Source organism: Gossypium raimondii, chromosome 9, assembly GCF_025698545.1.
Source record: "Gossypium raimondii isolate GPD5lz chromosome 9, ASM2569854v1, whole genome shotgun sequence".
NCBI classification, from domain to species: domain Eukaryota; kingdom Viridiplantae; phylum Streptophyta; class Magnoliopsida; order Malvales; family Malvaceae; genus Gossypium; species Gossypium raimondii.
Genome location: NC_068573.1, coordinates 42,382,337 through 42,396,161, shown reverse-complemented (window position 1 = coordinate 42,396,161; position 13,825 = coordinate 42,382,337). Strand labels below are relative to the sequence as shown.

The 13,825-nt window shown below is 34.0% G+C and overlaps 1 protein-coding gene and 1 non-coding gene across 4 annotated transcripts; one reads left to right on the top strand and one right to left on the bottom strand.

The window, feature by feature from the left end:
- The first annotated feature begins 407 nt into the window (after nt 1-407).
- On the top strand, nt 408-514 carry LOC128032901 (small nucleolar RNA R71). The gene has a single exon (XR_008189241.1). It is a non-coding gene; the product is annotated as a small nucleolar RNA R71 (small nucleolar RNA).
- Nucleotides 515-10,194: 9,680 nt separating this feature from the next.
- On the bottom strand, nt 10,195-12,435 carry LOC105799893 (thioredoxin-like protein AAED1, chloroplastic). Of its 3 annotated transcripts, XR_008188549.1 has the most exons (10): nt 12,181-12,435; nt 11,935-12,077; nt 11,792-11,837; nt 11,637-11,696; nt 11,427-11,463; nt 11,249-11,328; nt 11,045-11,136; nt 10,770-10,820; nt 10,568-10,628; nt 10,195-10,388 (listed from the first exon to the last, which is right to left on the bottom strand). XR_008188549.1 is itself a non-coding variant. In XM_052620478.1 (9 exons), exons 1-9 carry the CDS (start codon nt 12,364-12,366, stop codon nt 10,329-10,331), a joined length of 747 nt encoding a protein of 248 aa, XP_052476438.1. In that variant the 5' UTR covers nt 12,367-12,435; the 3' UTR covers nt 10,195-10,328. The 3 variants fall into 3 exon arrangements, 2 of the variants coding, with proteins under 2 accessions (XP_052476438.1, XP_052476437.1); XM_052620478.1 differs by lacking the exon at nt 10,770-10,820 and having other exon boundaries at nt 11,935-12,054; nt 12,176-12,435; XM_052620477.1 differs by lacking the exon at nt 10,770-10,820 and having other exon boundaries at nt 12,181-12,434.
- Between the last annotated feature and the right edge of the window lie 1,390 nt (nt 12,436-13,825).

Here is a 13,825-nt window from a genome sequence, read left to right as displayed (position 1 = left end):
GGATTATTCTGAGGCTTAGAATTATTACCCATATAATTTATTTGTTCGTTCTCTGTGCTAGGTCCATAGGGTAGACATTCTGGACTGTTTATTCCTCCTCCATTCGTATCACACTGCATCATTGGATGTATCTGCGTAGAAACATATAAACCATCAATTTTCTTATTTAAAAGTTCTACCTGATTTGATAACATGGTGACAGCATCTAAGTTTAAAACACCGGCTGCTTTCATTGGCTTCGTCCTCATGACTTTCACTGATAATTATTCAGTGTCATCTCCTCTATAAACTCATAAGCCGCTTCAGGTGTTTTATTGTTCAGAGTACCACCGGCTGCTGCATCGATTAACTGTCCAGTTGAGGGATTCAAACTATTGTAGAAGGTTTGAACCTGTAGCCATAAAGGTAACTCATGGTGGAGGCACCTTCTCAATAAGTCCTTATACCTCTCTCATGCATCATATAAGGTTTCTAAGTCGATTTGAATGAAGGAAGAGATATCATTCCTTAACTTGGCCATTTTTGCTGGTGGGAAGTACTTTAGTAGGAATTTTTCGGTTATTTGGTTTCATATAGTGATAGAGACTCGTGGTAAAGAATTCAACCACTGTTTAGCTTTGTTCTTCAACGAGAAGGGAAACAACCATAGGCGAATGGCGTAGTCAGAAACACCATTAATCTTGAAAGTATCACAGACTTCTAGAAAATTAGCCAAATGAGTATTTGGATCTTTGTCTTGCAAACCATCGAACTAAACAAATTGTTGTACCATTTGAATAGTGTTCGACTTCAGTTCAAAATTATTTACAGCAATAGTGGGTCTCACAATACTCGATTCAGCCCCAGTTAGAGTGGGCTTGGCATAATCATACATAGTACGAGGAGCAGGATTTGGATTTGCAGGATTCGTAGCAACTGCAGGAGGTAGCTGATTATTTTGATTATCACCCATCTCTTCAGTAATAATAATGTCCTCTTGCTCGTCTACTATACTCTGTCAACTCTGTTTTGCTTCTCTACGGTTTCTACGCGCTGTACTTTCAATCTCACAGTCAAATAATAATGGTCTCGATGGGTTTCTTCTAGTCATAAACTAAATGAACCTGCCAGAAGCAAATAAAATAAAAACTAGAAAACAAAAATTAAACTAAAAACAAAAATAAAATGCAATAAAAATAAATGGCTAAATTAATAAAAATCAAGTGTTCCTAATATTTTAGTCCTCGGCAACGGCGCCAAAAACTTGATGGTCACTAAACTAACTATAAATATGACTAAAGCAAGTACACCTATCGAACAATAGTATAGTTATGGTAAGTAGGGAATATAGTATCCACGATGACTAAAAGTATTAGTAATTACAGTTTTTCTATTATTTAGCTGGCAAATTAGAATGATTGCTTTTAATCTAAAATTATTAAACTAATTTACTAAGAAAGCAGCAGAGAATAAAATAGGAAAATTATCGAATATACCAATGAGATAGACAATACCCAGGAAAGAATTCACCTAGACTTCACTTATTATTATGAATCTAAATTAAATGATTTATTCACTTGTGCCTTGATCCGTAGAAATCCCTAAATTATGTTAATATCTTTTTCGAGACTAAGAACAACTGACTCTAGGTTGATTAATTGAAATATCTTTCTAATTAAAACCTCTATTGTCGCATTAACTCGATCTATGAATTCCCTTATTAGATTTGACTCTAATCCGGTAGATTTATGTCGTCCTATTTGTAGAATTGCATGCAACTTCACTCAATTACGCTTGATCTACTCTTAAAGAGGGACTTTTGCTCCACTGAAATAAGCACATTAAACATGAATTAATATCCTGAAAATATTAAAACACGAAATAAACATACATAATTGAGAACAAGAATCAAATATTTATCATGTAAAACAGAAATCAAATAATAAGATTCATCCTAAGTTTCATTTTCCCTAGGTATCTAGGGAATTTAGTTCATAATCCTAAATAGAAACATCTCAAAGTTAGGATAACAACAAGACATAAAGAAACTCAATAAAACTTCAAGAAAAATAAATGGAGATCTTCAATCTTGAAGGAGATCCGCTTCTGAGTTGATTTCGATGGCGTTCTTCGAGTCTTTTCTTAAATCTTCTCTTAATGCCCCCTTAGGTCTTATTCTAATTGGTATTTATAGACTTTAGAATGCTCAGAAAGCCTAAAAATTGGGTTTTTCCGTGTATTTGGGAAACATGGTGCAATATCAACACGGGCTGGCACATGGGCGTGTGGCTCACACGGGTGTATGGCCAACCCGTGTGGAAGTGCCCAGGCTGTGTGGATCTTGGAAACAACTTTATTTGCCCCATTTTGGCTCATTTTTCACTCCTTTCTATCCCAAATGCTCTCCTAAGTATAGAAACATGAATTTAAAGGATTAAGAGTATCAAATTCACTAATTTACATAATTGATCATCCAAAAACGCATTAAGAATGGAATTACAATATGTTACTTTTATGACTTATCATGCACTTTGACATTTTTAAAATCTAGGTTCTAATCTTGCTTTCCATATTCTTCTTCAATACGAAGATAATTTGTCAAAACCTCAAGAGATATTTCCTTGTTCTTATGATTTAGACTTCTTTTTAAAGTCTTTCCAAGATGGAAGAAGTTTGTTTATAATGGAGGATACAACAATCATTTTATCTATTTTCATATCATATTACTTAAACTGATTTAACATTTTTTTAGTATCACGAAATTATTCTATAACAAGAAATTTAATAATTATTGAAACAACTAACAATAAATTTTTTACTTGTAGTATCTTCGGTCAGGTATCTTGTCTCCAATTTGTCCTATAGTTCCTTAGCGTTGACCTTATTTTGGTAGGTTTCGAACAAACCATTGGATAAACCATTTAATATGTGACCTATGCACATGTAATCAGTAGTCCCATTTTTGCTTTTCTCGGGTTGCTGCAACAGATTTGTTTTTATTCCTTCTCAGTCTTGAAGTATCCAAAACATAAGCAACATTCAAAGTTGATAGTAAAAAATCCATATTTTTCTACCATCATTGAAAACTGTCACCATCAAATGGATCAAGCTCGACAAAGTTAGAAGCCAACTCTCTTAGCGTTTTATTTTCATGTGTTGTATCAGCCATCATGAAAATGGTTACAACGTTTAAATTTGTTAATGTTGAACTTCAATGAGGAAAATCTTGAATACACGAATGCAACATGAACAACAACTCAAACAGAAAAATGAAGCAATATGACAAAACTCTAACGTGTCTATCAAACCACTATATTTATAGTCTTATTCGCCCGCACCTATACTCTGTGTGCAAATGAGATTCAAGCAAATGAATCTCAAAGACATAATGAAGCTTAGTGACTATTTGTGCTTTGCACTGACGAAAGTAGTTCACTAAGCACATAGTAGAGTATAACAAGTAAATTAATTTCTATAAAGAATTTTTGCAACAATTTTTTATAAAACAATCTAAGAATCGTAGAAGATGGAGGAAGAATATAAAAAACTTTTGAGAATTTTTTAGTATATTTATAGGAATTCTTATGCCTCTATAACATAACTTTCAATACCTGTTTTTTCTAAATAATCTTATATTTAAAAGAGACATAATTATTCAAGTAACATAAATATAATTATTGAAGTAAGTGATACAATTATTCAAATAACATCTCTTAAATAAATATAACTTTTAAGTAATATTGCTTAAATAGTTATAATTCTTTATAAAAATAATAAAGTGATATAATTCTTCAAATACTTATTATTATTAATAGCCCTAATTATTGATTAATAATAAAAATATATAATTTTTGATTAATTACACCTTTTCATTCATGGTTATTAGAACACTATAAATATTTTACTATCTACTTTGCACGGTTTTCCTTCTGGTGTCGAAAGGGTATTTTAGCATATGATGGGGTTTTGTCATGCCTGTCTTGTTGGGAAGTAAATAAGGTTTCGTTGGTTTTCAGTTATTATTTGGGTTTCTGTTAGTGTCACTAAGCTATTTTTAAGTTGAGAGTTTTAAGCAAATGGAGTTGTATTAGTTTGAGTTAGAGGTGTTCATGGGCTGGGCCCAAAAAAATTTTGGCCCGCGTCTTAGGCCCGAGCCCGGCCCGGCCCGGCTCGAAATATGGGCCTGAAATTTTGTCCAGGCCCGGCTCGAGAAAAAAATTTTAAGCCCGGCCCGACCCTTTTTTAATAAACACCAAAAATTTATTTTAAAATTTAAAAAATAAAATATATTTATTATATTCAGGTCGGGCCGGGCCGGGCCCAGGCCAAAAAAGTGGTGCCCGAGGCCCGGCCCGTTTAGAAAACGGGCCTCGTTTTTTTGCCCAAACCCATATTTCGGGCCTATATTTTTACCCGAACCCTCTCATATTTCGGGCAGGCCATCAGGCCGAGTCGGGCCGCCCGGCCCATGAACACCTCTAGTTTGAGTTCAATGGTTCCTACATGATCCCGGCTGAAAATAACAGTATTCCAATCCAAGATTAGGGATGGAATTAGTTGTCAGATTAGCTATTTTAGAATTCGAATATTCCTGGTTAGTGGTTACTTCATTCTACAAATCTGAAGTTTTTTTATGTTGCTTCCTTCTGATTTTTAAAGCAATAATGGATGAAGTTAGTTGATTTGGAGTGAGCACATTTAAAGATCAATACATTAGCGCTAACTGCCCTTTTGTTGTCCCATGCATTAAGGAGTGCATTAGTTCCATGTAATGGTGCTAAACATGTGCCTATTAGTGCTTTAATTTTAGGAAATAAGTTAAACTATGTTTCACATCTTTTTGGGGTCATGGTAAGGTTAGTAATGGTTAATTTAGTGATAAACTTGTTTTCATGTTGTTGATTACGGCTACGTTAGTGGACCATCATCCTAATTTTAGTTATTTCTCATGTAGGATTTGCTCCAATTTCAAATGCATCCTTTCAGTTCAATCTCATTCTTGTTCTTGTCACTTCTTACCTTTTGCCTTGCTCATTTTACTTGTTCCTAAACAACCCCATCAAAAACACCTTTGTTTTAAGACTCTTTTCAGTTTAGCTTCTTTTAAATGGTTGTGATACCGTAAATTGTTCTTCCTTCTTGTTGGTTCTCCTCACAGCTATAATGTGTATGCATCAGCACATTAGCATACAGATGGAATCATACATAATCTTTCTCCTTCATGCCTGCAATTATGCTTGTACCCGATACTAACTTGGTTTGCCACCAATGTCTGCATGGCTTGTTGGTTTTAACTTTTGGATGGTGTTAATCGATACTGCAGCAAATTGCAGTGTTGATCACATGTTAGCTAGATTGCTGGACTGTTATCGAAAAGAATTTTCAGGAATAGGACTACTTCGTATATGATTTTTAACTATGTTATCACTTGTATCTACTTTATTATTTACATTGCTCTTACAATACAGTTATTCTTGAACCTGTGTCAGGTGATAAATTCTCTAATGACTGGGATAAGGCATGGTCAAATTTCAAGAAGCAAATCAAAAGGTCGTTTTTCTCAGGGTTTTCTCCTAGTAAGTATGTCACCTGGAATCCTAAACAATCAAACTATCCCTTGTCTGAAGAGGTTGATCCCATAAAAAGAAATCTCGTGTTATTGACCAGCCCAGGATTTACTTCAGTTGGGATTATTTTAGTAGTCTTATTCCTTTACTTTATACCATTCTTGCACCAGTTAAGTGATCTATTTTTCCCTTTGGGGGAAACAAAAAGACACAGATCATTTGCTGTAAAAGTATTGTAAGCCAGAATTTTGTATAGTTATGATGGTGTTAGTTATTGATGAATGGTTGCAGGCTATCTTGCATAGTTTTGTAAACCAGAATTTTGTAAACAATCAAAGCTACTGCTTGTCTTACAGTCTGTTTGACGAGGTGTTGGCATAGTTTTCGCATACATAGAAATTCTATATTCTATTTCTAAATAGAGAAATTGCTTTGGACAGGTTAAGACTTATGATGTTAGTTATTGATGAATGGTTGCAGGCTATCTTGCATTCATTTGACATGGTTTAGGAAGTAATGTAAGGGAAACGCATTCTCAGCATGCGTTGTTCGAGGTTTCCCAGTCACTTTAGTCTTGAAGGACTATGAAACATGTCTTCTTCCATTGATTTTCTGTTGATCCTGTTGAAACAATAATTCAGTTCATTTGACCATTCACAACCTGCTATAGGTTGAAACAACAGTTGCATGAAATGTCGAAGAGGATGATATAGGAGGTAGCTGAGGGCCTAGGAAGTACTCATGTCAGCCAATTACTTGGCACGATTGTTGTCCTTTCGATGATTATGTCTGAGGTTGAGCGCAGAATAAAAAATTCAAGCAAATTACAGCAACCACCACCAAAACTGTCCGAAGTGACGCTTTGTCATGTGAATTCCTTGGTCTTTTCCGTGTTGTTCCCAACACCATAAGAAAGTGGAACTAAAACCCAAAATTGGTTTTAAATCCTGTCCTGCTTCCACGTATAATCTTGTCTGGAATTCTGACTGAAGGTTATTTCATAAGTCATTTTCAAGGTGGACAACGAAGACGTGAAATAATAATAGTGAAATTGACATGGTGAACGTGTGGGCTTTGCACCTTTGTTAGCTTATGTTGAAAACTAGATTTTTGTTTTTTCATTTTTAATTCAGAGCAGACCGTCAAAGCTGAAAGGCACTTGCCAATGATTCCATACATGAATGTGTTGAAGTTAGCACAATTAACCATATGTACATAAGCGCACAAATCTTCAAAATGTCATCAAATTCAAAACATAACAAGGTAATTCAGCTGAGAGTAAAAAAAAAAAAAGAATTTGGTGAATCAAGAAAGCTAAGTCAATTGCTCCCCCAGCAGTCAACCCTTTTCCCCACCAGGAGAAAAAGAAAACAAAAAAAAGAAAAAAAAAGGAAGAAGCAAGGAAAACAAGCTAATGGCCCCTCAGTATATAAGATATCCTCAACTTTCCCACTTTGCATTCACAATTTGCCAAATTTTGTAGCTCAGTTTGATCAGTTGATGCTAATATTTTCTTTTCTCTGAAATTCCTTCAAGTCTGTAACTTGGCTATGGAAAAGGCAGAAGGTGAGGTAAAGCAAAAAAGGGTACCTCCAAAAAGAGGGCAGATCAAGGTTAGAATCATATCCATTATAATGGAGTCTGTTTTAAGAATAGCATCAAAAGTAGGTAGAAGATTGCAAAGAAAGAAGAATAAGGTGGCATCTTCAGAGAACAAATACAGCTTCCAAAAACCAGATAGTCATGATGATTCTTGATTGCAGCTTTGCTTACCCTTTCCTGCATTGTTGCCTGCAACTAGTGCTCTTCAATGAGAATTCTCATGTAACAGTATCTTTCTTTTAATAATCATCAACATCAATTCTATCACTTTGATGTACTCTCTTTCTCTCTTTATCAGACAATGCTTGGTATCAAATCAAGACTTAAAAAAACTCATCTGCGTCATTCATTTTTGGCTCTAAATTTCCAAATTGCTTGCTTCCTTTTTGTGAAATGCTTCAATGGCAAAAAAGAAGGCAACGTTAACATTTCAAGGCTTCAATTTTATTTGGTTAATAAAAAAATAAAAAGCAGGGAAAATAAAAGCATCATCATCTCTGGTTTTGGCTGCATGAAAGTAGAACTTCAAGACCAGATGCCATGGATGAAACATAAGCATGATTAACTGTACGGGCAAAAGGATCCTCAAATAATTGGTGTTGTGTATTTTTCTTTATTTAATTCCAAATATAAAAGTACTTTTGGAGGCACATGGGGACAAGAATCGTCAAATATTATATGTTCCAATACCAGATATTATTTTTTTACTCAATTTGTTTTCTGTACTTTCTTGGTTTGGGTTGGATAAGGTGATTTTTACGGAAGTTTATTACATGCTTATTTCTGGTATGAAACAGACAAAAAGATGGTGTTTGAAATTAATAAGAAAAAATTACTCCATCCATCCATTCTAGAATCATTTTCTACCTCCCATCCGCTGCTACATGAGTTTTTAACCCATGTGAACCAATCTCCATTTTTATTTATAAGATTTTGATACTTCAAATTGATTTTTAATAAAATATAATGACTAGATTACTAATTTTAATTTTAAAATATTTATATGTAACTAAAATTTTTAAAATTATTTATAGTATTTTAAAATTTATCAAGAATGATACATCAAAACAACACCAATAAACAAAGATATTTACTTTATAATATATTTAGACTCAATTATCCCGGACACAATATGATTTCTATATTTTTAGAGTAGATCATAATCTATTTATACTAAATAAAAAATTAACAATTTCATCATCTTGATAAAATTACCATAAAATTTTAGCAAGTATGTCACCTCAAAGGTGAACAAACTTTTACATTGACCCGACAAACCTACATTGTGTTCTTGACTAATCTTAGCTTAATTTTTGCCTTCTTTAACCGCATCATTTCATCTTTGAAACATGTTCTTTAATTTTAAGAAAATAGATTAAAAAGATATAATTGCCTAGACATCCCTATATTATGACTTAATCTTATAATTGAGTCTGAATATCATATTAACATAATTGTTCACCTCTGCAAGTTTGGAGATGACTTAGAATCAAAATTTGAAGGTGGCATGAGTACGTGCGGGAGCACTAATTTGAGACAGATGATTTCTATTAGCGTACGGATTAACTAATTTTAAATTACCATTTTTTTACATATTAAATATAAATTGTTCGATTAAAATATTTTAGATCCAAACTAACATTTAATTTAGATAATTTGGAGTTACGAGTTCAATTAAACAGCTAAGCTAATTTAAGATTTAGAACATATTTCAGTGACATAATGTAGTAATTAAAATAATTAAAATAATGTAGCTGCTTTTGCACGGGCGATGTTGATAACCCCATGACTATTGAAGCACTTATCTGACTGCAAAACGACGTGAATTGTTCGGTTCGTGGACAACATCCAGACAGTATTTACTGTGTAAGTTGCTGTTTGCTCTTTATAGATGGAAGTGGAGCTCGTTTTCTAGGTTGAATTTTTTCCCTTTTTGTCTCCTTTTCTTTGTCGGTTTTGTCTTGTTGAGTGTCGTAAACTCCATTCTTGTTTGTTTCTGACTTTTTAAAGAGCTATTGCTGAACCTTAAATGCAGTCCTCAAGCATTATCGTAAAATCTTTAGACTTGATCAAAATTGTTTTTTTTTTCTATTGTTTTTTACCTACGGTAGATGAAGCAAAAATGAATGGCAGGCATATAGCACTTTCCGTACGGCAACGGTGATGAATAATTATGGAAAATTTCTGCATATCAGATATATATGAATGCATCTTCTTTGATCGACGACACTACAAGTAATGAATATAAAGCAGTGTAAATGACATTAAATTAATACTGCAACGACTTTTATTCCTCAAGAGAGTATATCATGCCTATGTGCATTTCGAACTTCAAAGTTAAAAAAAAAAAAAAAAAAAGTTAATGAAAAACCAGTGTAGATTGGGATAAACCCAGCATCTAAAATGGCAGTTTCACCATATGTTCATGCACCACTAGGCTTATAGGTAATGAACATTGGCTGCTACTCTGCCAGGATCAAAGGGAAGCTCAGTCAGCAGTCAATATCATAGAGTTCATTCTTTAAACTGCATGCGGACCGAAGATCCTGCTCCTCTCAAGTTAAGATGACAGTAAACCAGAAACAATACATGTTAGATATGACTACTTAGAAACACCACAATCATGGAGGTGCTTTTTTTCAACCTCACTCCCTCTTAGGATCAAGGTAGGGTAAGATATGAAACCTAAAGATCTTCAGAAGCAGGGCAGTTTTAAGATAATTAATTACAAAATCCGTTTTACTGTTTGCATTCCATTAGTTTTATTGTCAAAAATGTCTCGTGATGGCATGATTTTATGGAAAATGATCAAAGATGCAGGGCCAATATGTTTAAGTTATAATGGCAGCAGTAGTTACATTTTACCTCTGAAACCAATGTACAGCAACTTTTGTCCCGTAAAATTTGGAAACTTTTCATTAATGGCAGCAGACAGCAGTTGTTACATTTTACTTAGACCTTAATTGAGTGAAAACTTTCGATTATTTAATTATTTTAAGAGAGTTATTTTAGCATTTAAGCCTAGATCATTTAAATGAAAAGAAAATGATAAAACTCCTTTCTATTTCTGTTGTATCACACATTATTGGAAAAGAACATAAGAGTTTACTGAAAATTCCCATATATACACTATGATAGATTATAAACTCGAAATTTCACTGAGATTATAGGCCCCATTTCTTATGAGCAACAAGCTTTCAAAATGTCTTCAATATCTGGATCATCCCCTGCTTCTTTGTCCTGTCAAAGGAAATGGATTTTAGAGCCAATGTTAGGGAAAGAAAGCTGTGAATCAATGACAAGTTATTACATAATAATTAATAATGGTTTCAGTTGAAATAGTTGTTAAAATTCACATTATCATTATGCCAAGAAAATCTTGTGGCGTTCGAGTTTTGTCATCTTTTCAGGCAAAATACCTTGTGAATGTATAAAATGTTGGTTTTTCCAGGACCTGCTACTAAAATTCCACCTTGCTGCCTGCAAAGTGAACAGTGTGTACAAGTTATGACTGAAAACAGTCTTTCTGCAACACTAGACAAATTAAATCAAGGCAGAAAATCATTCTTATCATACAGATTTAATCTTATGTATAAATTGAACAAGTGACAAGAGCCCTACCATGACTTCCAGGAAAGGCAGGAACCACATGCAAACTTAATGTTCTGGTCTCTAGATTCGTTGTTTAGGTCATAAGCAGATTGAAATGTTCATTGACATCCAGGAAAGGCAGGAAGGTGTCCACAAAAAAGAGAGTAAAAGATTGAAGTAAAAATTTAAAGTTCATCCCAAAGGTAACATTTTTTTGCAGAATGTATGTGTCTTATGCAAGACTAGCTTGTGAAGGTCGGCGTTGATTCATTAATAGGGTAATTGTAATAAAATGATCAACGTACCAGCCACCTCTCTTAACAGTGTCTTCCTCAAAAGAAAGCTTCCAGTCTTGTCGGTAGCCTTCCATGTACAACTGTATTATTTTAAGACCTGCCTGCCATTCAAGAAAATACCTAAATGAGAAAGGTTGCTAGAATCACAGAAATCCAACATCATTTCTAAGAAACAAAAGCCATTAATTATACAATGCTTCCTTTTTTACATACTTTGGGGGTAAATGTGGTTGTAACCCCAGAAACAAATCTTAGTGCATTGTATGATGAGTGGCTTGGATCTGCATAAACCTCTGAACCAAAAGCAACAAGATAACACCACCACCTTCTCGTCAATAAGTGTTAATAATAAGATAGCAAAATAGATGCAGAACAGGAATTTTTTCGGTACCTCCTTTGAACTTAGTTTGCTCTGCAAATGTTTTGGCCTGCAGGGATAAAAGCAGTAGTTATAACAACTATCCAGCCTAGTTCATACTTTCATGCAACTTATAAGGTCTGATGAACTTGCCAAGTGAAATTTCATGGATATATACATAAGCCACCAAAAATAAAACAAACTACATGCATTAAACAACCCATATACTGTTGGTGCACTTGCCTGTTCAATGCTTCCAGGTCCAATTAAAACAAGTGCAGCACCTGATTTATCCATTACATCCTGCCATTATTACCAGGGCTATGTTAATAAAGATGACATACCATCAAAGTATGGGTTTTCGAGTTGGGGATTATTATTATTAAGCAGTAGTTTACCTTCTTGGAGGCAAGATAATCAGCCCGTTTGCGGCAAAAGACACATCTAAAAGCAGTGAAAGACTAAGAACTATTAGGAATCTTTAGTTAAAAGTATCAAAATCCATACCCTACACTACAAAGATGCAAATAAAAATAACCACCCAAAATGGCGAGCAAATGCGACAACAGCTTTCCGATCTTTCCACAAATCAGAGATGGGGATTTCATTGCCGTTCAAATCGAACACTTTAACCGTATCCAACAAATCAACATTATCTTCACTCACTGCAGAAGATTCGAGTCCTGTTAACAAAACCAACCACTTCCAAGTTCAACCCTTTGATCAGCTTCGAATTAAAAGACAAAACCTGCAGCAGCTAAAGGAAGAAGAAAATTGAATACTTTCCGGTAGAGCCGGAGACGGCGGAGAGCACCGGCGGATTCCGTGGCGTGGAGAGTTTGTTCTCGTTTCTATGGTGTTTGAGACCGAAATTCAATGGTTGGTTGGGAAAGAGGCGCGTCGAACGATGATTGTGGTTCCCGTTGCACTGGAAAGTGTTTGGCAAGAGACTTGTCGATAGGGAAATCGCCATGTTTGTGAACTGTGAACACTAATTCGTTACAGACAAAAAACGAGAAGTTGCACTAAAATTGTAAACCGTAGATTCGTAGGCTGTTTTATGGCAGCCGTTCTGACACGTGGCAGGATATTAGGGATTATAATTAAACCTTGTACATATGATGATTGCAGTTCAATCTGCCACGTGTCTTGTGTGAATTTTCCGATGGAATTGTATTCTCTGTTTACGTTTTACACTGCATAGAAATTAATGTTTTTGTGGCAACTAAGGAGAAAACAGCTTTATAGGCAGTAAATTGGATTTCAGAAGAAAGTAGTCGGCCGGCAATTATTCAACTTCAACATTCACATCACTCGAAACATCAAAAATACATTTTTGTTATGTTTATTAAGTTTTAACTCGATTGGAATAGATGTTGTTGTAAGGAGAATGTGAGTTTGAGTGCCCTAAAAAGTATTATCTTCCTGTTTGTGAGTTGAGTAAGCTCATTATCCTTCTATTTATGAAATGAGGAGAAGATATAAATAGTTTCAAACATGATATTCAAAAAATATAAATACATTATTTCTTTTGAATACCCTTCTAATCTAGTTTTAGAGTGGCATGCACGTGTGTTCCAATTTTATATACTAGATGAATTATTGATGTTTGAGAATGGCATGCACATGTGTCTAGTTAAATTGAAACCAATTGTATATACTAGATGAATTATTGATGAGATATAACATGTTCTTTTGCGTAAACTTAAAATGATTATTGTTAACTACTTGATATGTGTATGATATGTGGCTCTTTCAATGATATAAATTGAGAGTATTTAAATTGTTTTTAAATTGAATTTTGACAGTTTTACTTCTAGGTATCGACACTAAAGGCTCAAGTATTGATATCAATTATATGAGTATTAATACCTATAACCTAAAATGGCCCAAAAAAATGATGTTTTTTTTGCTTGTTCAATGAGTTTGGATGATGCCTATATGTTTATACTTTAATATTTAATATTAAATTGAGTTTATTAAGGATGGATAGAGTGACTTGAATGTCAAATGACGTATCCAACCATCAATGTAGCATAACTTATTTGAAATCCTTGTTGGTTCAAATAAATGTGTTGTATTCATCCTCGAAACTCAACTTGCACTGAATTCAATAGGGGAAAGATCAACATTATTAAATCAATTCCGCAAACATTATCTATGATTTTCTCATAACTTAGAATATTGGTCCATCTCCTCTTGGACTTAGTTTATTCACTCGTTTGGAAAGAAAACATTCCTTGTACATATACACCAAAATCCAATCTCTAAACTTGAACAATACTTGCTTGCACCCTTTATTCGTGTGGTATGCATTAGGCTCATTTTTTTTAACTGTCTTTCGAGCCTTCACATGAATCTCTTTCACTGACTTAACTTTTTATTCACCATCTAAATTAACAATCGTATTCAAAGTTAAAGGGATTAAATCT

What these genes read in the sequence shown, in the direction of transcription:
- LOC105799893 (XM_052620477.1), bottom strand. Translation starts at nt 12,366, where the DNA reads ATGGCGATTTCCCTATCGACAAGTCTCTTGCCAAACACTTTCCAGTGC. An exon ending in CCGCCGTCTCCGGCTCTACC is followed by an intron (nt 12,078 to 12,180) that starts GGAAAGTATTCA and finishes GTTTTGTTAACA; the next exon opens with GGACTCGAATCTTCTGCAGT. An exon ending in GCAAACTAAGTTCAAAGGAG is followed by an intron (nt 11,329 to 11,426) that starts GTACCGAAAAAA and finishes CTTTTGGTTCAG; the next exon opens with AGGTTTATGCAGATCCAAGC.